At 36.7% G+C, this 21,544-nt stretch overlaps 4 protein-coding genes, 1 non-coding gene and 1 pseudogene across 6 annotated transcripts; 2 read left to right on the top strand and 4 right to left on the bottom strand.

The window, feature by feature from the left end:
* The first annotated feature begins 35 nt into the window (after positions 1–35).
* LOC105155803 (nascent polypeptide-associated complex subunit alpha-like protein 1) lies at positions 36–3,286 on the top strand. 2 transcript variants are annotated; one of them, XM_011071761.3, is made up of 5 exons: positions 36–218; positions 1,684–1,756; positions 2,531–2,658; positions 2,771–3,133; positions 3,242–3,286. In XM_011071761.3, exons 1-4 carry the CDS (start codon positions 162–164, stop codon positions 3,101–3,103), a joined length of 591 nt encoding a protein of 196 aa, XP_011070063.1. In that variant the 5' UTR covers positions 36–161; the 3' UTR covers positions 3,104–3,133; positions 3,242–3,286. The 2 variants fall into 2 exon arrangements, with proteins under 2 accessions (XP_011070063.1, XP_011070062.1); XM_011071760.3 differs by having other exon boundaries at positions 37–218; positions 2,771–3,286.
* Positions 3,287–4,829: 1,543 nt separating this feature from the next.
* On the bottom strand, positions 4,830–7,074 carry LOC105155802 (putative E3 ubiquitin-protein ligase RHC1A). The gene is made up of 2 exons (XM_011071759.3): positions 6,744–7,074; positions 4,830–6,021 (listed from the first exon to the last, which is right to left on the bottom strand). Exon 2 carries the CDS (start codon positions 5,913–5,915, stop codon positions 5,004–5,006), a length of 912 nt encoding a protein of 303 aa, XP_011070061.1. The 5' UTR covers positions 5,916–6,021; positions 6,744–7,074; the 3' UTR covers positions 4,830–5,003.
* A 277-nt stretch (positions 7,075–7,351) lies between these two features.
* Positions 7,352–11,990, top strand: LOC105155920 (putative serine/threonine-protein kinase PBL7). The gene is made up of 9 exons (XM_020692088.2): positions 7,352–8,920; positions 9,012–9,148; positions 9,282–9,376; positions 9,842–9,990; positions 10,090–10,461; positions 10,544–10,686; positions 10,769–10,987; positions 11,104–11,253; positions 11,472–11,990. The coding sequence occupies exons 1-9, from the start codon at positions 8,734–8,736 to the stop codon at positions 11,544–11,546; spliced, it is 1,527 nt and encodes a 508-aa protein (XP_020547747.2). The 5' UTR covers positions 7,352–8,733; the 3' UTR covers positions 11,547–11,990.
* A 1,137-nt stretch (positions 11,991–13,127) lies between these two features.
* LOC148789218 (putative disease resistance RPP13-like protein 1) lies at positions 13,128–15,242 on the bottom strand (annotated as a pseudogene).
* A 299-nt stretch (positions 15,243–15,541) lies between these two features.
* LOC105155797 (uncharacterized) lies at positions 15,542–16,473 on the bottom strand. Its single transcript, XR_847334.3, has 3 exons — positions 16,202–16,473; positions 15,977–16,057; positions 15,542–15,680 (listed from the first exon to the last, which is right to left on the bottom strand). It is a non-coding gene; the product is annotated as an uncharacterized LOC105155797 (transcript).
* Positions 16,474–18,337: 1,864 nt separating this feature from the next.
* Positions 18,338–21,409, bottom strand: LOC148789217 (putative disease resistance protein RGA3). The gene has a single exon (XM_011071755.3). The coding sequence runs from the start codon at positions 21,312–21,314 to the stop codon at positions 18,459–18,461; it is 2,856 nt and encodes a 951-aa protein (XP_011070057.2). The 5' UTR covers positions 21,315–21,409; the 3' UTR covers positions 18,338–18,458.
* Positions 21,410–21,544: the final 135 nt, after the last annotated feature.

Here is a 21,544-nt window from a genome sequence, read left to right as displayed (position 1 = left end):
GTAATTTCCGTTTTCTACTCTTAAATCCCTATTTCTACTCAAAACAGTCGCTCTCGCTCTCGCTCTCGCTCTCGCTCTCTAGGGTTTTCAATCTTCTCTCTTCTTTACTTACTGTAAGATTTCTCTGGCTTTTCCGCTTCTCTCATCTTCAGTAATCAGTCATGACTCAGTCACAAGAGGAATTATTGGCCGCTCATCTTGAGCAACAGAAGATTGATGTATAATTTCTCTCTCTCTCTCTCTGGCATAGCCACATGTATACAAGTTTGAGCTTTTCTGCGGTTTAAATTGTTTTCATTTGGTGGGATTCGCTTTTTTTTGTTAATTTACGCAAATCATCTGTACCTTTTAACTAATTTCGTGTCAAGAACGGCCAGTTTGCGAATGTAGAGAACCGGCTGCCGTCCCTAGCATATCAAGATGAAAGGGATCTATGTTCTCATGAGAAAGTTGTTCGGGATTGTGATTTTCACATCCCCGTTTTTGCCTGTATTGGATTCTGGGGTAACTGTGACTTCCACGGTTTCCTCAATAGAAAGTCAGACTGGCGTTCATTTGTAATTCAAAGAAGGGGATGAGAAAAGAAAAAGAAAGAAAGATAAAAAAAATGCTGAAATTCATTACGATTTTATTTCTTGGTTGAGTGATAGGGGGAAATTTTTGGGTTGGTTGGCGGGTGGGATATGAAGGGTTTTCAATAAACAGGATGTTTGGATTTTCAGAACCTTCAAGTGTTAACTAGAACTTGAGCTTTACTTATTGGGAAAATCTGGCGAGCTTGGATTTTTTCCCACAGAAGCCTAAAGATTGTTTTTGGGGGTTTTGATTTATTGATCATGTACTGTATCACAAGGCATTGACATTGACATGATGCACCAATCATGAGATGCATTAGTTTTGTCGTAGAATGCTGAACTAGAGCGTTTAGCGTAATATCTACAGCTTTTCTGACTGAGAACTATGAGGAAAAAAGTTCACCTGCCATCGGCCTCTAGATAATGGATGTAGCCAGTGTTAGTGAATATCACTTGGTAACTAAAATATATTATCATGGCTCAGTTTGTCTGACCAGGACTTGAATTTCTGAAGAAACAGGAAACACTATGTTCTGCTTGTTGACACTTTTTGAACTTAAGAATTTTGATATCTTAGGCTTATGTTGGGGCTGTTCTATTTTCAAATTATGCCTGTTAACTGAAGAGCTCTATGGTATGAGTTTTGCCATTAATTATCCCTCAGAATGATCTATTGGTTTCAGGCACTATAATCTAATATCTTCATTTGCTCACAAGGATCTGAACACCATTTAACTGCCTCTGCCATGAATCAAAACTAGTATCTCTTTGGAAAATTAAAAGAAAGATGTGATTTGTTGAGCTTACTTTGTGGGATGTGGTGTAGCTTACATATTGTAAAACTTGTATATTGCCTGTTTATAGATCACATGGTATATGTTCATTGAAGCTACATGTCCATTGTAAATTTAACAATAGAAAGGGGTTTCTCATGTTGGAGTGTGAAGAAGTGAGGGCCATATTGTGATTACGACAATTGATTGATGTTGATATTGTATCTTGTGACTCCTCTGTTCCAGCAGGAGAAAAATGCTGCATGTGCTGTGGAAAACTGAAAAGTTAGTGTACTATGTAATAGTCGTTTCATTATTTTAATTATTGGTTACAGCATGATGAACCTGTGATTGAGGATGAAGATGATGATGATGAGGATGATGAAGGGGATGAAGATGATGCTGAAGGTATGTGTACCACCTTGATTGAGGACCCTGTTTGTCCCTGTCTTATGATTTTACACTAAGCTTTAAAGCTTACTGAGTTAAAAGTAAATATATGCTTATGGACGTTAAGTGACAAATTTTAAAAGATCTCTGCTTGATAGTTCTTGGAGGAATAACTTGCTGAAAATCATATATGAGAGGTTCTTAGATTTATCCTGGTAAGGAAGCAATCGATATGCTTCCATTCAACCTTTTGAGTTCTCTTGTTTTCCAACTGTGAAGATGAGAATAGTTTTTAAGTTTCAATCTTGTGGCTGTCAACCTTGGACCCTTCTAGTGTTGCTTGTATATCTTAAGCAGTTCAATTGAGGAGAATATATAAACTGAATTCTTTCAAAGAGATATTATTCAGAAATATTCGCAGTTTGTTGAAACTTCTCTTGTAACTTGACTTCTAAAAATGAGATCAATGGCGCGAATTGAAATCTAAAAATTGAAGTGAAGTAAATCAGAGAGTTTCCAATTGGAGGGTAGAAAAATGAAAATTACAGCATTTATAAAGGCCGCCCAAATGCATCTGTACCCTTTTCCGCAGATAATGGAAGCAGATTAAGTTTCATGATTAATTTGCTTATGGAGAAGATAAGTTGAACAAGTTACTCATGAAAGTGAGTTTTCCCCTCGTGGGTGAGGAGGCAAAAGGAAGATATCTTTCTTGGCCAATGTATTCTACATCTTCATCTTCTAGGAAGGAGTTGTACTTCTCCTGAGCATGGTGCTTGTTTCTTTTGGCAGGGCAGGAAGATGCTAGTGGTAGGTCAAAGCAGAGCCGAAGTGAGAAGAAAAGTCGCAAGGCAATGCTAAAACTTGGAATGAAGCCCATAACTGGTGTCAGCCGGGTCACAGTGAAGAAGAGCAAGAATGTTGGTTTCTTTCTCATGTCTATAGACAGCTTCATTAACAATTTGAATTACTCTGCTTTGATCATGATCTCACATGATTTCCTCTAATTCAATCTTTCTGATGGCATTTCAGATTCTATTTGTCATATCGAAGCCAGATGTTTTCAAGAGCCCAAATTCGGATACATATGTTATCTTTGGAGAGGCGAAGATCGAGGATTTGAGCTCACAATTGCAGACTCAAGCTGCAGAGCAGTTCAAGGCTCCTAATCTGAATAATGTTGCACCAAAGCCTGAGCCGGCAACTGCACCCCAGGATGATGAAGATGTAGATGAATCCGGTGTTGAACAGAAGGACATAGAGCTGGTGATGACCCAGGCTGGAGTTTCTAGAGCTAGGGCCGTCAAAGCTCTCAAGGATGCAGATGGAGATATCGTCTCTGCTATTATGGAGCTCACTAACTAGCTAAAATTTCACATTTAGATTTGTTCTGTGGTAAAGGTTCCCATATTCCCTTTGAATATGTCTTAAGATATTGGATAATTGAGGCTGAGATGCTCTGTTTTCCTTTATTTTCTTGCATGTTCGGATGTACAACACCAGCCACTGGAGGTTATGATAATGGTTCAGGTCATAGTATTCACAATATTCAGAGTCTTTTCGTATTTCGGGAGTAGAAGAAGAGAGACTGCTCTGCTTTGCAGATTGTTGATTTGTAGAAGAGTCATCACCATCTCTGCTGATGCATATTTCTGCATAGCGAAGCAGAAGAGCGACCGGAGCTCAGCAGAAATGTTCTTTTTGGGCACAAAATTGTGATTTGGTTCCTTCTTGCTTCCCTGCAATATAAACGATTAAAAATCGAACTGATTTTATGCCAAACCCATACTCATTTCAAATTCGTTCCACCAACAAGCAAGTATTGGCCATTAGTGCTCATTCAAATAGTTGAATCAACTCGTAAAAGAAGTGGGCAATACATCTACTAAAAGTGTTTCTATAAACATGATTAGGGGTATTCACTGTTCTGTTTCGATTTTATTCTATTTTCAAATTGAATTCTCATTCACGATTTTATAAAATAATTTTTTAAATTGCTATTTTTAAAACTAAAATAAAAGATGCATTTTATGCGGTTTTGGACAATTTGACGATTTTAAGAGAGAAGAGGAAAAGAGGGAGAGAAAAAAATATACGGGAGGAAAAATAAATAAAAAATTGAGACAACCATCAAATGGGCTTAAAACTTGAATGAGCTTAAAGCATTAAACATATTCATTTTTGGTATAAAAGTCCAAATATAAATTTTATAAAAATAGACTCTGTAATGTGGGATTTTTAATAACATACCAATTTTGAAATTATATAATTCAAATATGAAATTGTTTTAAAAAATTAATTATTTTATCAAATTATTATATATATAATTTGAATAATTAATTATATATTTAACGGTGCGATGCGATGCGAGTTTTGCCGATTTTTAAGTTCTAAACTAAAATCAAATTAATAGTGTGATACGATTTTACTCTAACTTTAAAATTGCGGTGTGAAAAATAAAACATGAAAAACAGTTCGATTCGATATGGTTCGGACGATTTTAAATTTTTTTGATCACCCCTAAACACAAGTTTGCAGCCAAAACAAGACAAAAGGTAATCTTTTAATGCAGAAACCAGAACAAGAAACAACAGTGATGACTCCTTCATATAAATTATTGACTGCTCACAGGGAAGACATAGATATCTAAATACCATGTACCCTGCAAGGAAATGAAAGAGGGGTAGGATGATCATGGATCAGCAGTTAAAGATTCAATGCAAAGAGAAGATGCAGAAAGTATATAAATCATTCTACTTGTTAGAACTTTCCCTGCCTTGCTCAGTGTGCACTTCAGAATTGTGACATAGTCGACGAGTTTGAATAGAGCTAGCCAGAGACATGCACCTAAAAGGTTGAAGTTGTGAATGCTTTTGCAGAGGACAATCATGATAAGATGAGAGATTACATTTTGACTACTAAGTGCAGGTATGGAATTATGGTGCAGAACATAAAGTGAATGCGTTGACGAAGGCTGTAAATATGATCCACACAACCAAACAAAGGGAAAACAGAAACTAAGGAAGCAGGGAGCTTTGGACACCCAAAACGCATATAAAGAAGGATAGTCAACCATGATACAGATTGAAGATTATAACACACAAAACACCGTGCTTTTCATTGACCACTATAAAATAAGTTTCAGTCAGCAGAACCCATGGCCAAACACTTGTCTGCAACATGTTTTTATTTGCTTGCTAGAGGATAAACATTAGGATCACAAAGAATTTGAAAGGATAAAAGGGTCAATTGAGATTGGGAGAGCTTAATATTCAAAAGGCCAATATGAGTACTCTGTGTACTGCTGATCTTGATGGTAGGGAACTGAACTCGGCTCAACTGTCTCATTATGGTTGGAGTTGGAACGAGACGAACGGAAAGGCCACAAGAAAGACCACCGCCTCCGCCTTCCCTGATTCTCAGCTGTTTCTTCTCTACTACCCCTCCATCTCCTGCTCCTGCTCCTATTTTGCTCCCTTATGTTCTGAGTATTGCAGTTATTATTTGATGGCTGACTAGTTAGCTCCTGGCGACAAACAGGGCATGAACTGTGTTGTTCTAGCCATGGCACAATACAATCTGAGTGATATAAATGCTTGCATGGCAGTTTTCTCACTTTAGAGCCCAACTCAAAGTTTTCTTTACAAACAGCACACATTGAATCAGCACGAACATGCTTCTTTGAAATCTTGATTGTTGGTAAGGCATCAATTGAGGATCTTGAAGCTGGGGGAGGCACACGCGGATCGTCCCGGGTGACATGTTCAAGAAATTCTTCCACTCCTGGTCCTATAAAGTAATCACCGCCAGAGTCTCGTCTAAATCCAAGAGTTTCATTGAGAAACTCAAAGATCCCACCGCCACCAGACATCCTCACTGGCGTATCTCCACTAAAAATGAGGTATGAATTCCACGAATTGCCATGCAGAGGATCCTGCTCAGATATCCTTCTGGCATCAGATATGTTGCTTCTTAGAGCCATTTGTTGTCTAAGAAAATTTGTAACAGCTTCCATAAACCTGGGCCTTCGGTTGTGTTCTTCGGTACTCACGTTGACTGCATCGTCGAGCTCCTGAACAAAACCTCCTTCGCAGTTGGAGCACACGGCATTTTGCCTCTGAAGAGTCACAGGTTCTCTACAACTATAACACCAATGAGTGCCCCTTTCGGTCGACATCTTAGCTCTCTCTACAGTTCCTTTCTAGTTTACATCCAAATTGCAGAAGGTTCTTCAGAGAGCATAAACTGCTAGGTATGTAAAATTTCACATGATAGACCGGAACCTGTGAAATGGGCACGTGTAAAAAAGGGACGCAACCAAGTAGAATCGGTACAAAAATCACTAACTCAGTTCATTAACTTGGTATCCATTTGTACAATTATCCACTATGACCAAAAAAGGTAAAGAAAAATCTCATGATCCATTTACAGTTCTGCATTTCCCTCATTTTTCCCAATCCGAAAAGAGCAAAAAAGAGTGAGGTACTTCATAGACTTCAAAGGTTACATTCGATGAAAATCTGCCTTTCTTAAAACGATGCTAACTAAAGAACACATAAGAGTATGATTTATAACTGAACATCTGCTTCATTAATTCCCCCAAAAGGAAATATTGATGAACAAAAATACGAAAATCCAGTCAATTGTAGCACCGACAGCAGGATTGAACTCCATTTGAAACACAACAGAAGGAAAATTGCCCAAAGATAGGAAAATCAAAAGGTAAAGAAATACACAAATTCTTCTCTCAAACAGTTAAGATACATCAAAAGCGATCACATTTCCATTAATAAATTCACAATTTTCTCCATGCATCAAAGGAAATGCAAACACTAAATCTGGAAATCATAACAAGAATTCGCTTTCCCTGCATAATCCGAACAACACAAGACAACAAATCAAACAAGATGCATTCCCTAAAAGACTAGAATCCCAGAAACGCGACAGGCATTAATAGGAAAAGGGCAAAAAAATAGAGAAAAAGGATAAGCAAGAATGTCCATACCTTTGATCCAGTGGATAAAACGACAAGAACAGAAAAGACCCAGATGGAGTTTGTACATATAAAGTTAATAACTCTGCATTATATGTAAAGAAACGCATATGTTTATATAATTGAAAAAGCTTCTTGTTGAGATTGGAGAATTGCAGGAAAGACTGCAAAAGTGTGAGTCTGTGTGTGTGTGTGTGTGTGTTAACACACAACAGTGTTTTTTAGTTAAGAACTGAAGTATAATAAGAGTAAAGTGCTGTCTTTTATCTGTCACTTTTGTTGTGGGATGGGAAGGAGGATTGGGCTGCACGTGGGTTGCACAATGGGCTTCTCCCACATCTCCCTATCAAAATTTAATGGTCAAAGAGCCCATCTCATGAGTTCAGGAATATTAATGAATAATGGGATGACGATGATGGTGGAGTAGATTAGCTCCTCAGCATTGTTTCCCATCAAAGTCTCTTCTTCTTTCTTCTTCTCTTCTTGGATCTTAGTGATTGATTTTCAACTCATATTGTAGTTGGAAATTTTAGAAAGAGTCTGCTTATCTTGAAGAAAATGCACATTGAGTTTGCAGCTTTTTGCTTTTTCTTTCCTTAGAAATGATCATGAAGGAGTGATTAAGAAAATTACTCCAGGTTGCTCTTTTGCAATGAAAATTACATCGGATCTTAATTGGAAAAGATACAAACAACCCCAATAATATTGTAAACGAATAAATTATTTACTTACAAACAAAAAAGAAGCAAAATACTTCATTAGATAGAGAGATGAATTACTCTATTTTAAAATATACCTAGAGATAAATTGATATTTTCTTTTAATAAGGATAATTTGATTATAAATTACGTTAAACTCGTAGTCTCGTACTGGGTTACTCTGAGCAATGGGCTCTCTCTGGACAAATGTATGGATCAATCTTCATTCATGGTATGTTCACAAAGGTTAAATCTTAAGCTAACAGCCCAGAAAATGATGAACTTTTCTTGCATAAACTCATCCATAAGTTTCTGACTATGGAGACTAGAAACTTAGTGCAAATTCATGGATATTTATAGATTTAAGTTTAAGGCACCATTGGAGAAACTAAATGAATCAAGAAAGCTGCTTTCGCTGAGGACAACATTAGCAGGAAAAATCGTGGCGTGTTTACGAGAACAAAGGATTAAGATTTCTTGTCGCATCATCAAACGGAACAAACTAAGAAATAGAGGAGCAAACGAGCCAAACAACACTAAGTCATAGAAATTGGAGTTCAAATCACATCCACTAACCAATATTTTCACTCATGAAAGAATATCTGCTTAGTTTTGATCACTGGACAAAGCTCATGGCTTGTCCCATGCTATATAACTGCCAGAAGAAGAGAACTAAGATGACAAAAATATAAAGAATAGAGTTCATAAGTTTATGGACTTGTCCCCATATTACATGCTGCCAAACTACTAAAAACATCGAAAATGGAAAGCATAGAAATCAACAAGAAAAATTCAGCTCAATCTCAACTATAACTCAGACATATATGGAACTGATCTAAGCACATCCATTACATTAGAATCAGACTCTCTCTCGACTCTACTGCTTAGGTAACTAAGTTCGTTCTGAGGCTTCAAGTACTTTGACTTAGCCTTCTTACAGATATTGATCTTGTCATTGTTTGTCTTTCTTTCTTCTTGCTCACTTGGAATCTTCTATGACATGTTTGTATTCTTTGTTAAAAACCAGACGGGCTTGTCGGGTAAGTCTCTAGTTACTTGGTAATGATCAACTTAGTTATGTTCTCTAAATGTTCTTGCTTATTAATATTTCTGCTTGTTCTAGGAGAAACGGGCCATAGTTGTTTTTTTGATATAAATGTTCGATGCAGTCCAGAACATAAATAAGGACACAACATATTTCGATCCGGTTTTCATTCTGTTTTTCGTTTTTCTTTTTGTCCCTGTAGAGTACTTACTGGTTTCAGTGTATACAGGTACAACATATTTCAACTGAAAGAAGAACAATGTCAACAAACACACAAAGGGTGCTGATTATCCAAGATGCTTCAAAAGAACTTTGTGTTGCTTGTGCAAGAAATATTCTGAGTGAATTAGCATTCGGGCCCCGTGACACACTCAAGCTTCTTGGGGTGATTGAAGCTTTTAACAAGAACAACTCAGTGTATCATAAGGGATGTATATCAATCCTAAGTAAGAAATCTTTTGTTTTTTCTGTCTTAATTCTTTGAGCCATTACATACTTATGCATGTCAATATTATGCAACTTCTTTTATAAATGCAGAAAACACCAGGTTGCATTCGACTGCAACAATTAACAAATGCAAGGAAGACATTGAGGAAGCAACCCAGAAGACTCTAGTACAATACTCAAACTGTGCAGAATATGAAGAGATAATGAGGACTGCTGAGACATTACAGGTGATTACTAACCTTTAGACATACTTTGTTTGGTCCTAATATTTGGAAACAACATCTTTTAAGCCAGACTTTGAAAACACAAACTTCCTGTAGAAACTTTAACAGATGTTCAAACCTTAATATATGCATATAGGTTGAATTCGAGATAGCAGTCGAAGCAGGAATGCTGAAAGAGGTTGCTGTACAATACGCCAAGAACTTTCAGGCTACGCACGTGATTCTGCACAGGTAATTTAATACTTAAATTGAATTTGAAAGCCAATAAGTTCAAACAGAATAAGTAGATGCTTTTAAAGAAGATATGTCTTGAATCTTGAACACCCTATACACACTAATACCTGACAAATAACAGAAACACAGAGAATAAAAGCTGCGTTGCAATAAAGGCCATATCCTAAATTCTTTCCTTCTTAAATTGTTTACCACTTGCATAGAGATTCTTACAGTATGGATGAAGAAGTAAGTTTACAGAGTTACTATGATTAGCTAAGATTTAGAGACAAGATAATCAAATCGTTTAGGATACTACATTACACTGTATAAAGTATGACTAAGTTAAGTAATTCTAGGACCAGAATGATTGGATTCTATGTAAAGGCATATAATAAATGCACTTGAAATTTTGTTTCTACTATCTTCCACAACTTTTAGTTGCAAATTTAATACTATAACTTTGGTTTTCCAAACTGGCAGGCAACTTAAAAGAGATTTGAAGTACTTCATGCAGAACCTGTCTTGTGGAATATCTAGGATCAAATCTGACAACAGCATGGAGATTGTAAGAGCACCTATGGCAGATGAAGTTGGAACGGTGCAGCAGACCTTGCAAAACCTGGAAACGAGTAAGTAACTAAAGCCGATGAAGATTGATATAAAAGGTTTTTTTTTTGTAAGTATGGTAAAAGAATGATGAGAAAAACTTCGACTGATTGGAGGTGCAGGGGAAGAGAGCAGTGCATTCATCAACTCCACTTGTTCGTTGTGCGTCAACAGAAGGCCACGAATTGGACTAAAGAAGAAATTCACTTATGCTGAGCTGCAACTTGCGACAAATGGTTTCTGCCCACAAAGTTTAATGTCTGATCATGGAAGGAAAATATATCTAGGTTTATTAAATGATCAGAGGAAAATACTGATCAGGGAGAGCCCTTCAGTAACAATCAAAGAGGAGGAGTTCAAGAGAGAGGTTAAGATCCTGGAAAGAGTCAGGCATGAACATGTGGCCTCGCTTTTGGGATCATGTTCAGAAGGACAACATAGGTTTCTTGTGTACGAATACATCTGCAATGGTTCTCTGAACAAACATCTATCAAGTAAGTGCATGAGCCCTTGAACATGATAGCTGTAATCAGTTAAAACTTGTTCCTCTCAATTTAATGACACGATTTTGAGCAGACAAAAGCAGGAAACTGACATGGGAAAGAAGAATAAGTATAGCATATGGAGCAGCTAAAGGTTTAGAATATTTGCACAGGGAAAGAATTTATGGAAGCATGCGGCCAAGCAACATTCTCATCACCCATGATTATCAGCCATTGGTAAGAATAGTTGAATGCATCATGACTATTACAGAAGCTGCTAAATCTCTTATGCCAACTACTGTTTCTTGACTTGGATCAGCTTTCTTACTACGGTCTTAATATAAATCAATATGAGGCCCTGGGCCAGTCCTCAGCAACCACAGTGCTGAGGACTTTCGAATACTTGGCACCGGAGTATGAAGAAACTGGGATAGACTTGAGCAAGGCCGATGTCTACTCATTTGGAGTTGTTCTTGTTGAGCTGATAACTGGTCGAAAGACCAGACAAGATACTGATGGACAAAGCTTTTTGAGATGGGTAATTTTCATTTTGTAGTGAGTTCTCTGAAATCATTATTTGCACTTTGTACGGAATTGTGATAGACAAGTGGATAGGAATCAGAACAGCAATACATTAACTTTGTGTCTTTGCAGGCAAGACCACTCCTAAAGAAAAGAAAGTACATGGAACTGATAGACCCTGTAATACAAGACAGCGTTGATATTTTCCAGCTATACTGGTTAGTTCGTGTTGCAGATAAATGCCTAAGCTGGGATCCTAGGAGTAGATACTCAATAAAGAAGGTAATGATCTCGTAGATAATCTTCGGAACACTTTAGGAAATACTTCTGTTTTGTTTATAAACGCCACATAATATGTCTTGAACCGTGTTCGATCCGTAGTATGAGGTCTTGTGAAGTTATATCGTTTGAGACGTGATATAGCTCACATACCAACATCAAAGGGTCCAGCCATATACTGGAAAAAAAGAACTCTTGCTGATTATTTTATTGGATGACAGGTGGTGACAGATCTTTCATGCATTATTACTCGTTCTGGTGTCGAAGATTTCTCTCCTACTGATTCTGAATTGTGACTCCTACACAAGGTAACTAAGTATTAGTCGGAAATAAGCAGGCAGCATAAGGAACTCGGATTTTCATTAGGCCATTTTCAATTCAAAGCTGCTGTTCTGACACTGTGATCTTGCGGATTTTTCTTTATCTATTTCTGTTGAGTATGGGAATGATTCTTGAGCTGGCGGCGAACATCTTGCGATAATGGAGATGAAGCATCAAGACTAATGGCTTGTGGGAAAAGTAGTTGTTTTCTTGATGATGGAAACTCTTACAAATCTTGGATTTGCCATTTTATCTATCTGAAGGCACTTGCTGCAATATAAATACTGCTAAAATAAGGAATGCCCGTAGAGTTACCTTGGTCACACTCCCACACCCACACCCACCCCCCCTATTTGGATCCTCAAACTCCATTCATTCTTTATTTTTTTTCTTACTTTTTCATTTTTTTTTCAAGAATGAGTTCATTCTTTAACCTTCTATATAAGGTGAGCAATATACATACCACGTTGAGGTTGACAAAAATTCAGAAAGAATCTCAAGAATGTCAGGTTAAGGCGACATGCACACACATCATTGTATTGGAACAGAATTAGCACAATCAATTAATGATACATCCAAATCCTTAAAAAGTGTTGAAACTCAGAGGAACATGGCCTGAAAACGACGTTAAACATAAGGGAAAATGATAAGAACCTAATGCTGGAGCTACAGTGCTGCAAAACAAAGGAATGATGCAGTAGTTGCTCTGCACTCCATCTTTATGCAAACAACATGCTATCAAGTATCTGAATTCCTCTGCAGCCCACAACGGTGCCTCGGGTGGCTGCTCCCCATGAATTGCACTGCAAACCTTGTTTCCAGCCCAACTTCATATGGAAAATTTTCCCAACTACAACTCAAGAATCCCCGAAAAAGCCATCAAACGAGTAGATGGGTTAATACATATCCCATTTCATTCTCTCTCAACTATAATACCCATTGCTAACCGGACTACACATACAAGCCATAAGAACATGGACATCCCAAATTCTGCTAATTAATTTAACACCCCCTTTACAGTTTGTTGATGTTTGGTTATGGAGAATAGTTAGTGTGGAAGTAAAGGTGAATGCATATTAAATTTCTTTAAAGTTTAATTTTGTTTTTATCCAAAAAATTGAGTCGAAAAAATGAGAGTATATGGCCAAAAACAAAAAAATTATTTTTTGTTTATTTATTTTATTACTCATATATATAATTTTCTTCTTTTTTCTTTTTTCTTTTTGGTTGTTGCTGATAATATTAGTACATAATTTGAAGAGATTATGGGGTAATTATTTGGATGATCTACACCCGACATCTTTGTTTATATAAGACTAGAATTGTCCAAATTAGATAACATAGAAAATGCATGACCTGCCAACACAAGTTTCAGACTGTAACATGACATGCAACATTCTTATCTATTGTTTGGAACTGTTTTTCATTTGCCTTTGCATCAACGTTTAGTGTTGAAAGATACTCTGGAGAAGGAGAGGTTGCCAACAATTTTTGATGATCCGTAAAAGTGGTGGTGCTTGAGGATTAATAGATTAGAAACTATCTTTCAACTGAAATTCTTTGTAAAGAATGCAAATTCCTCATAAGTTGAAGCTGCTGTATTTAGCTCATTAACAAGAGCTCGATAAAGAATTGTACATATTTCCCTCCTTGCACGATGAGAAATAGAACAAGACACTCTGCTGTAAAATTCAAATGAAATTTGCTTCAAGAACTCGATTAACGGAGTTCTGCTGTTTCTGTATACCATCAGTCAACTATTTTCTAAAATCTTCTCATCTCCCAAGTAATCTCCAAATAGTCAATCTCTATCTTTGGAATTAATCTAATCTTATACCAGTCTTCACCTTCCTCTATCCTACATCTATCTTTAATAGATCACTTTCTAAAATCGTCAATGCTTGAAGAGAAACAGGCAAACCATCGTGAGGCAACGAGCGAATCTCAGGGCATCGACTGATATTCAAGCACCGAAGAAGATTGATATTCATAAATGATGGCATATTAGTCAGCCTTGGACAATCATTGATGTAAAGGGTGCTAAGGCAAGGGAAGCCACCATTGAATCCACTCCGGTCAGATTCGGCATGCCTTTTATTGTGAGAAATTCCAGTGATGGAAATCCAACAAACTCTGGACCGATATGAGACAAATTACACATGTCTTCAATGATGAGAGACTTTAGATGCCGAAGTTTCCCAAGAGGGGTAAGGATGTGGTGGTGGCGGCAACTCTACAAGTAGATACTTGAAAGCTTGCACTCCAACTAGGCAATAAAAACCCGCTGTAGTTTATCATCAATAACTCCAGATTTTCATGGGGACGAAGACCAGTAAGTATTTCTTCACCATTGTTGTTGGGTCCGACGTCATTCCACTCCAATTCAAGCTTATCAAGGAACGGTTTCCTGTCTAACATGGCTTCTTTAGCCTCATTCACATTAAATACATTTTCAAGATTCTTAATGCAAATGGATCCTCTTAACAACCTCATGTTTTTCAGCTCCCCAATACCATATCCTCTACTTCTTCCCACAATGTATGCTGATAGAGATTGAAGATTAACTAACCTTTTGAATTGTGATGGCATACAGTTAAGCTGCTTTACATCCAAATGAAGGTGCCGCAGACTAACCATGTTCTTCATCTTACTTGGCAACTCAAGAAGTTGAAGACATCAAGGCCCAGACTGCTCAAATCCAGCACTCTCAATGCTTTCAGCTTCAAGAATACATCGTACGAAACTTGTATACTGCCAAAATTCTCATGGATGACTCTAAAAGTTCTTATACCAAGCGGAGCCTTTAAAATCATTGGTTTGACAATGCAAAGAGAAATGACGAGTGTTTCTCCATAATGTGCATTTTTCAGTTGGTTGGTTATCTTCTTGGCGCAAACATGCATGAGTAGAAATTAACTGAGCCATATCATAAATACGATCATGCATTTTGTAAACGTTTTAACATTTACATGTGAATATTGGAACAAAGACCTGCACAATAAACCCTTGAAGTAATCATTGCCAAGGTCTTCTGGCCGTATTTTACCAACCGGACGAACGAATCCTTCTGTCATCCATAGCAAGGCCAGCTCATTGGCTTCAAATGCATGATTCTTAGAGAATATGGAACATTAAGTAAAATATTTTTTCAACTAAGGTGGTAGATAATAATAGCTGAGAGTTAAAGCTGGGAAAATGTCATTTTTATCTTGCGGCAAGTCCCACATTTCACTTTCTAAAATAGATCTTCATTCTACTGGATCATTTTTGAAATGCAGCATGCTTCCGAGGGTCTTGGCAGCTAAAGGCAACCCTCGACATTTTGTTGCGATCATCCTCCCAATTCTTTCTAAGTCGTTGTCTAGAGTTCTATTAGCACATGCCCTTTGCTTCATCAATTCCCAACAAATTTCATCATTCAAGCTTTCTAAACAATACGAAGGAACATTGCCGAGAATTTATGACACTATAGTGTTGCGCGTGGTCACAATGATCATGCTTCCTCTAGCCCCTACTTTGAAGGGTGAACATAACAGATCTCAATCCCTATATTCCTCACTCCAGTAGGCATCCAACACAAGTAAGAACTTCTTCCAACGGATCAAATTCCGAAGACTGACTTGAATAGGATCAAGGCCAGACAACTTGCATCTTTTTCGGAGCTTTGTATTTCAAAGATGATCTAGTAGAACGGAGATCTATTTTAGAAAGTGAAATGTGGGACTTGCTGCAAGATAAAAATGATATTTTCCCAACTTTAACTCTCAGCTATTATTATCTACCACCTCAGTTGAAAAAATGTTTTACTTACTGTTCCATATTCCCCAAGAATCATGCATTTGAAGCGAATGAGGTGGTCTTGCTATGGATGGCAGAAGGATTCGTTCGTCTGGTTGGTAAGATACAGCCAGAAGACCTTGTCAATGATTACTTCAAGGGTTTATTATGCAGGTCTTTATTCCAATATTCACATGTAAATGTTCATGGTCAAAACGTTTACAAAATGCATGACCTTGTTCATGATATGACAATCTCTTTGTAAAACCGACAATCATTTTCAGGGTGCTAACTACCTCCACCGAACTGCTTCTGAATGTCCTTGAAGGATACTGAAGTAGAATAAAACAAAAGATGTCGTTGGTGAATGGTAATGAAATGCACTTTCCCATAACAAAAGCTTGAAAGAAAACTAATTAAAAGAATAATCATGAGAAACCCAATGAAACAGATTATGACATAGCAAAAACTGAAAAATACCCATTAAATTAGCTACAAGTTGATACCTCTGCCTATTTACTTTACACCATGAACAAATTAACACATATCAGCCACTTAAGATAGATAAAGAAGACATAATTTGAACAAAAAAAAAAAAAAAACCGCATAAGTTAGGGGAAAAGTTCACCTCCAATCGATCCAGTAAGTTCTCAGCCACTGCATCCAGCAAAGAACCCTTTGGCCTCATTAACCACGCAGCTCTATCCATCTGTAATTCAACCACACCAAAAACTAGAAATTAGTTAAAGAAGCTGAAACAAAAAAACAAATGTGTCTTCGTTTACAATGTAAAGAAGCCCGAAAGTTTAAAAAGAGAAGGCAAACAGAAGTGCTGTGTAAAGAAGGCCCAAACTTGTTTCCTCTTGAGATTGCGATCAAAGATTTTGACTCGGGAGCTTTGGTCCGTTCAGTACAAACTACAGCTCCGCCGTAGAACACTGCTTATGCTTCTCCGACAAAGATCGGCGGCGGCTCTCATTTTCCGAATCCCCAGTAAGACCGACTGCTTGTGTGTTGCTTCTCCGCTTGGTTTTTTCGACAGAGGATTCCGGTCGACAAGAGGGGCAAACAATAAATTGGGCCTTCTGCTGGGCTTGGATTTATACATTCGGCTCTTCAAATGGATACGAAGATTGATCTTAATCGAAGCTCTAAAACACTCTTTGATAAATATTTTTAAATACTATAAAAATTTATAGACTTATACAATTTTTTGAAAACTTCTCTTAACTTTTATATTTGTATAAAAAATTTGCATTCACAAACTTTCATATGATATAAATATTCTAATTTTTCTAACAATTTTAATTTTATTCTGCATTTATAGCTAGTGCTTCTAATTTGAATAACCTATATATGTTTGTAGACCCTTTAGAATATGTGATTCTAAAAGTTGTTCATATATATGCATTTTCTCGTCTTGATTTTTTCTAGAAAATTGAAAAATAAATTTTAAATATTCTATGAGTTCAACAAGTTTAAAATTAAAAAACACTTAAAACTGTAATTAAGAGAGGAATATGATATTCATTAATTAATTTAATTGACTCGGGTCTAAAATGAATTATTCATGATATAATAAGATGATAGGATCAATTCTTATCGAATTTTGTGTTTGTATATTTTATCGTTCATTAAACTCGCTTTGTTTTAGAAAAATTACATCGATATTTGACATAATTTTCATAAAAAGGATAATATTATTGAGTATTATATATAGTAGGTAAAAATATACAAATTTTATTTGGATATTATTTGTATTTGAAAAATGAAATTATTTACCATAATTTATATAAATAATATAATTTCAAAGCATGTTCAACACAGGGTCAAGTTAGTTAATAATATTTTGATTTTACAAATATATAAATAATATTAAAGTTTGATAATTTTTACATGCATAATAATTTAGTATGATGTAAAAATCTTTTATACATGTAAATATTAATTATTTAGTATTTATCATTTTTTTAGTAAAATATGAAGAAAAAAAGTAACCCGAAAAATAAAAATAGGCTGTAATTGCATAAGATAGGGACAATTTTGTCTAAGCCAAAGGCTGAAAATAAGTCAAAATGGTACAAAAACTCTATATTTGTTTTCATTTTCAAGTTATCTCTAAAATAAGTCAAAACATACATAATGTTTGCCTTCATACAAAAACATCTTATTTTGATGTTTTTAACTGTTTTGACAAAACTACATACATATATATACACGTAAATATTTAAATACATATAAAAAATACATGATTTGACAATGAACAGTAATTTTTGTTTCCCAGAACACAACATTAAACATACAATACTTATTTTAAATTATCTCTAAAAACAAATCCAAACATACATACTATTTCTAACACATACTTTATTTATCTTTATTTTTCTCTCTTTATCTCCATAAAATACAACAAAACACTTTGAAAACGAATCCAAACATTATCTATTGTTTTTAATAGGGGAAATTTTTTTTGCAGGATTTACAAATGGTCATTTTTTGATTATTTAATTAACACATGTAAATTTTAAAACAATTTTTCTATTTCATAGAGGGATATTACGCAATTTTCTCCTATCATTCTTGGGTCTTGTAAGCTGCATGTTAAAATATTTACCAAACTCTTTTCAACATTTTATAAGCCGTCCAATGTTTTATAAAATATTTTGAAAAACTTATAAACTTTTACATATCATATCTAAAAACTTGTACAGTTACACTCTCCTATATTTCTTTAGCATCAAAGGACTGCATATACACACTCAAAATGGATAGCTGAAGCAACTGATAAAAAAAATTAGCAAATAGGAAGAATTTGCATACAAGTTTAGCTAACAGGAGGTGTTAAACTTTTCCATAAAAATCCTTTGGTATATGATGCAGACAAATTTCAGAGTGAGAGACTGCTCAATTTCACCTGGAATGTTGCTGGGATGGTGCCATCTTCTGCAGCAAACATGGGCACAAGTATTTCAATGAAGAAGAAAGCACATAACAAAACCTTAAATCTGATTCCAATTTGGCACAACTGCAAGCAAACAAATATACAGGTTTATGAGATCAAATGTATGTGCTTTAGAAACACAAAGAACCCTGCATCACTCAACTATTTTCTAAAATCTTCTCATCTCCCAAGTAATCTCCACATAGTCAATCTCTATCTTTGGAATTGATCTAATCTTATACCAGTCTTCACCTTCCTCTATCCTACATCTGTCTTTAATATGATCACTTTCTGAAATTGTCAATGCTTGGAGAGACACAGGCAAACCATCGTGAGGCAACGAGTGAATCTCAGGGCATAGACTGATATTCAAGCATCGAAGAAGATTGATATTCATAAACGATGGCAGATTAGTTAACCTTGGACAATCATTGATGTCAAGGGTGCTAAGGCATGGGCAGCCACCATTGAATCCACTCCAAGAGGTCAGATTCGGCATGTCTTTTATTGTGAGAGACTCCAGTGATGAAAATCCATCGAACTCTGGACCCATGTGAGACAAATTACACATGTCTTCGATGATGAGAGACTTTAGATGCCGAAGTTTCCCAAGAGGGGCAAGGATCTGTTGGTGGTGGCAGCTCTGCAAGTAGATACTTGAAAGCTTGCACAATGGATTACCAAACCAACTAGGCAATAAAAACCCGCCGTAGTTTATCATCACTAACTCCTTCAGATTTTCATGGGGACGAAGACCAGCAAGTATTTCTTCACCATTATTGTTGGGTCCGACGTCATTCCACTCCAATTCAAGCTTATCAAGGAACGGTTTCCTGTCTAACATGGCTTCTTTAGCCTCATTCACATTAGATACATTTTCAAGATTCTTAATGCAAATGGATCCCCTTAACAACCTCATGTTTTTCAGCTCCCTGATACCACATCCTCTACTTCTTCCCACAATGTATGCTGGTAGAGATTGAAGATTAACTAACTTTCCGAATTCTGATGGCATACAATTAAGCTGCTTTACATCCAAATGAAGGTGCCGCAGACTAACCATGTTCTTCATCTTACTCGGCAACTCAAGAAGTTGAAGACATTGCTCCAGCTTTAGTGTTTGTAAACCAAAAAGATGTGTTACTGACTCAGGTAGCTTTCTGAAGTGATTCTCTGAAAGATTGAGATAACGTAGATGTTTCAAGTGATCAATGGAATCAGGCAGCTCATCAAGGCCCAGACGGCTCAAATCCAGCACTCTTAATGCTTTCAGCTTCAAGAATAGATCGTACGAAACTTGTATATTGCCAAAATTCTCATGGATGACTCTAAAAGTTCTCAAGTTCTTATACCAAGCGGAGCCCTTTAAAATCACTGGTTCTAGAGTTTGAAAATGCAAAGAGAAATGACGAGTGTTTCTCCATGATGTGCATTCTTCAGTTGCTTGATTATCTTTCTGGCGCAAACATGCATGAGCAGAAATTAACTGAGCCATATCGTGAATGAGATCATGCATTTTGTAAATGTTTTGACCATGAACATTTACATGTGAATATTGGAACAAAGACCTGCACAATAAACCCTTGAAGTAATCATTGCCAAGGTCTTCTGGCCGTATTTTACCAACCGGACGAATGAATCCTTCTGCCATCCATTGCAAGACCAGCTCATTTGCTTCAAATGCATGATTCTTGGGGAATATGGAACAGTAAGTAAAACATTTTTTCAACTGAGGTGGCAGATAATAATAGCTGAGAGTTAAAGCTGGGAAAATGTCATTTTTATATTGCCGCAAGTCCCACATTTCACTTTCTAAAATAGATCTCCATTCTACTGGATTATCTTTGAAATGCAGCATGCTTCCGAGGGTCTTGGCAGCTAAAGGCAATCCTCGACATTTTGTTGCGATCATCCTCCCAATTATTTGTAAGTCGTTGTCCAGAATTCTATTAGCACATGCCCTTCGCTTCATCAATTCCCAACAATTTTCATCATTCAAGCTTTTCAAACAATACGAAGGAACACTGCCGAGAATTCGCGACACTATAGTGCTGCGCGTGGTCACAATGATCATGCTTCCTCTAGCCCCTACTTTGAAGGGTGAACATAACAGATCCCAATCCCTATATTCCTCACTCCAGTAGTCATCCAACACAAGTAAGAACTTCTTCCCACGAATCAAATTCTGAAAATTGACTTGAATAGGATCAAGGCCAGACAACTTGCATCTTTCCCCCGATGCAGACTCTATAATAGACTTTGTGATGCTAATGGTGTCAAAATCCATAGATACAGAAGCCCACATCTTCAAATCAAACTTACCCACAAGTCTATGATCGTTGTACACAATTTGCGCCAGAGTTGTCTTTCCAATCCCACCCATACCAACTATAGGAATGACCGAAACATTAGTTCTACTCAATTCTTGGTCCATCAACATTTCAACAATCTCACTTCTTTCCCTATCTCGCCCAACCACGTACTCCTCGTCCACCAAAGAACTTCTGGCACAAGAACATGTACTACGCCAACCCGGCCTACACTTCAACTTCTTATCAGTACCCAAATTAGTTCTCTCAATCATGAAAATGGCATCCATTTCTTTCGAAATGTCTCTCAATTCTTGACTGATCCTACTTATTTCACGAGGCACAGTCAATTTGAAAGATGAAAGAAGCATGTCTCGCACCTGTTTATCTCCGTCGGCTGCAGGGCGACTGGCCCTATACTTCGAGAGATCCAGTGAAATCCCATCAAGCAAATCATCAGCAGAGTATAGGAGGTCCTCCACATCTTTCAGCCACAGCTTCCAGGCCTCGGCGCTATGGCTCTCGGAGAAAACTGAACGATTTTCTTCAGCATGACTGACAATTGCTCTAATTCTTTCAAGGGTTCTCGACAGCTTTTTGATATCTTCATCCACCCCAAGTATTTGGCTGGTCTCTTGAACAGTAAAGGATGCAAGCCTGTCGATTATTACTTGCAACGGAGCTGATACAACCCCCGCTTGAAGCACTGAATCCATGACTCCGATCTGAAATTCTTTGCTCTTCTCCACGATATTTTAACTCACTTCAACTCAATACCAAATCAGTCAGTAGTCTCTCTTTGGCGAATAAAAAATTGATACAAGTAGACAAAATATTTGACTCAGACTATTTCCATGAAATTGCTGAGTTGATATTTTGAGGTTAATTACACTTTACTCCCTAACTTTTATTTGGAAAATTTTGATTGATCAGACCTAAATTAATT

The sequence above is a fragment of the Sesamum indicum genome, linkage group LG2, assembly GCF_026168435.1.
Source record: "Sesamum indicum cultivar Baizhima isolate 11 linkage group LG2, ASM2616843v1, whole genome shotgun sequence".
Lineage (NCBI taxonomy): Eukaryota > Viridiplantae > Streptophyta > Magnoliopsida > Lamiales > Pedaliaceae > Sesamum > Sesamum indicum.
The sequence above is the reverse complement of the archived record's forward strand: the minus strand, read 5'-3'. Positions and strand labels throughout refer to the sequence as shown.

What these genes read in the sequence shown, in the direction of transcription:
- LOC105155803 (XM_011071761.3), top strand. Translation starts at nt 162, where the DNA reads ATGACTCAGTCACAAGAGGAATTATTGGCCGCTCATCTTGAGCAACAG. An exon ending in TTGAGCAACAGAAGATTGAT is followed by an intron (nt 219 to 1,683) that starts GTATAATTTCTC and finishes TATTGGTTACAG; the next exon opens with CATGATGAACCTGTGATTGA. An exon ending in CAGTGAAGAAGAGCAAGAAT is followed by an intron (nt 2,659 to 2,770) that starts GTTGGTTTCTTT and finishes ATGGCATTTCAG; the next exon opens with ATTCTATTTGTCATATCGAA.
- LOC105155802 (XM_011071759.3), bottom strand. Translation starts at nt 5,915, where the DNA reads ATGTCGACCGAAAGGGGCACTCATTGGTGTTATAGTTGTAGAGAACCT.
- LOC105155920 (XM_020692088.2), top strand. Translation starts at nt 8,734, where the DNA reads ATGTCAACAAACACACAAAGGGTGCTGATTATCCAAGATGCTTCAAAA. An exon ending in GGACTGCTGAGACATTACAG is followed by an intron (nt 9,149 to 9,281) that starts GTGATTACTAAC and finishes ATATGCATATAG; the next exon opens with GTTGAATTCGAGATAGCAGT. An exon ending in ACGCACGTGATTCTGCACAG is followed by an intron (nt 9,377 to 9,841) that starts GTAATTTAATAC and finishes CCAAACTGGCAG; the next exon opens with GCAACTTAAAAGAGATTTGA.
- LOC148789217 (XM_011071755.3), bottom strand. Translation starts at nt 21,314, where the DNA reads ATGGATTCAGTGCTTCAAGCGGGGGTTGTATCAGCTCCGTTGCAAGTA.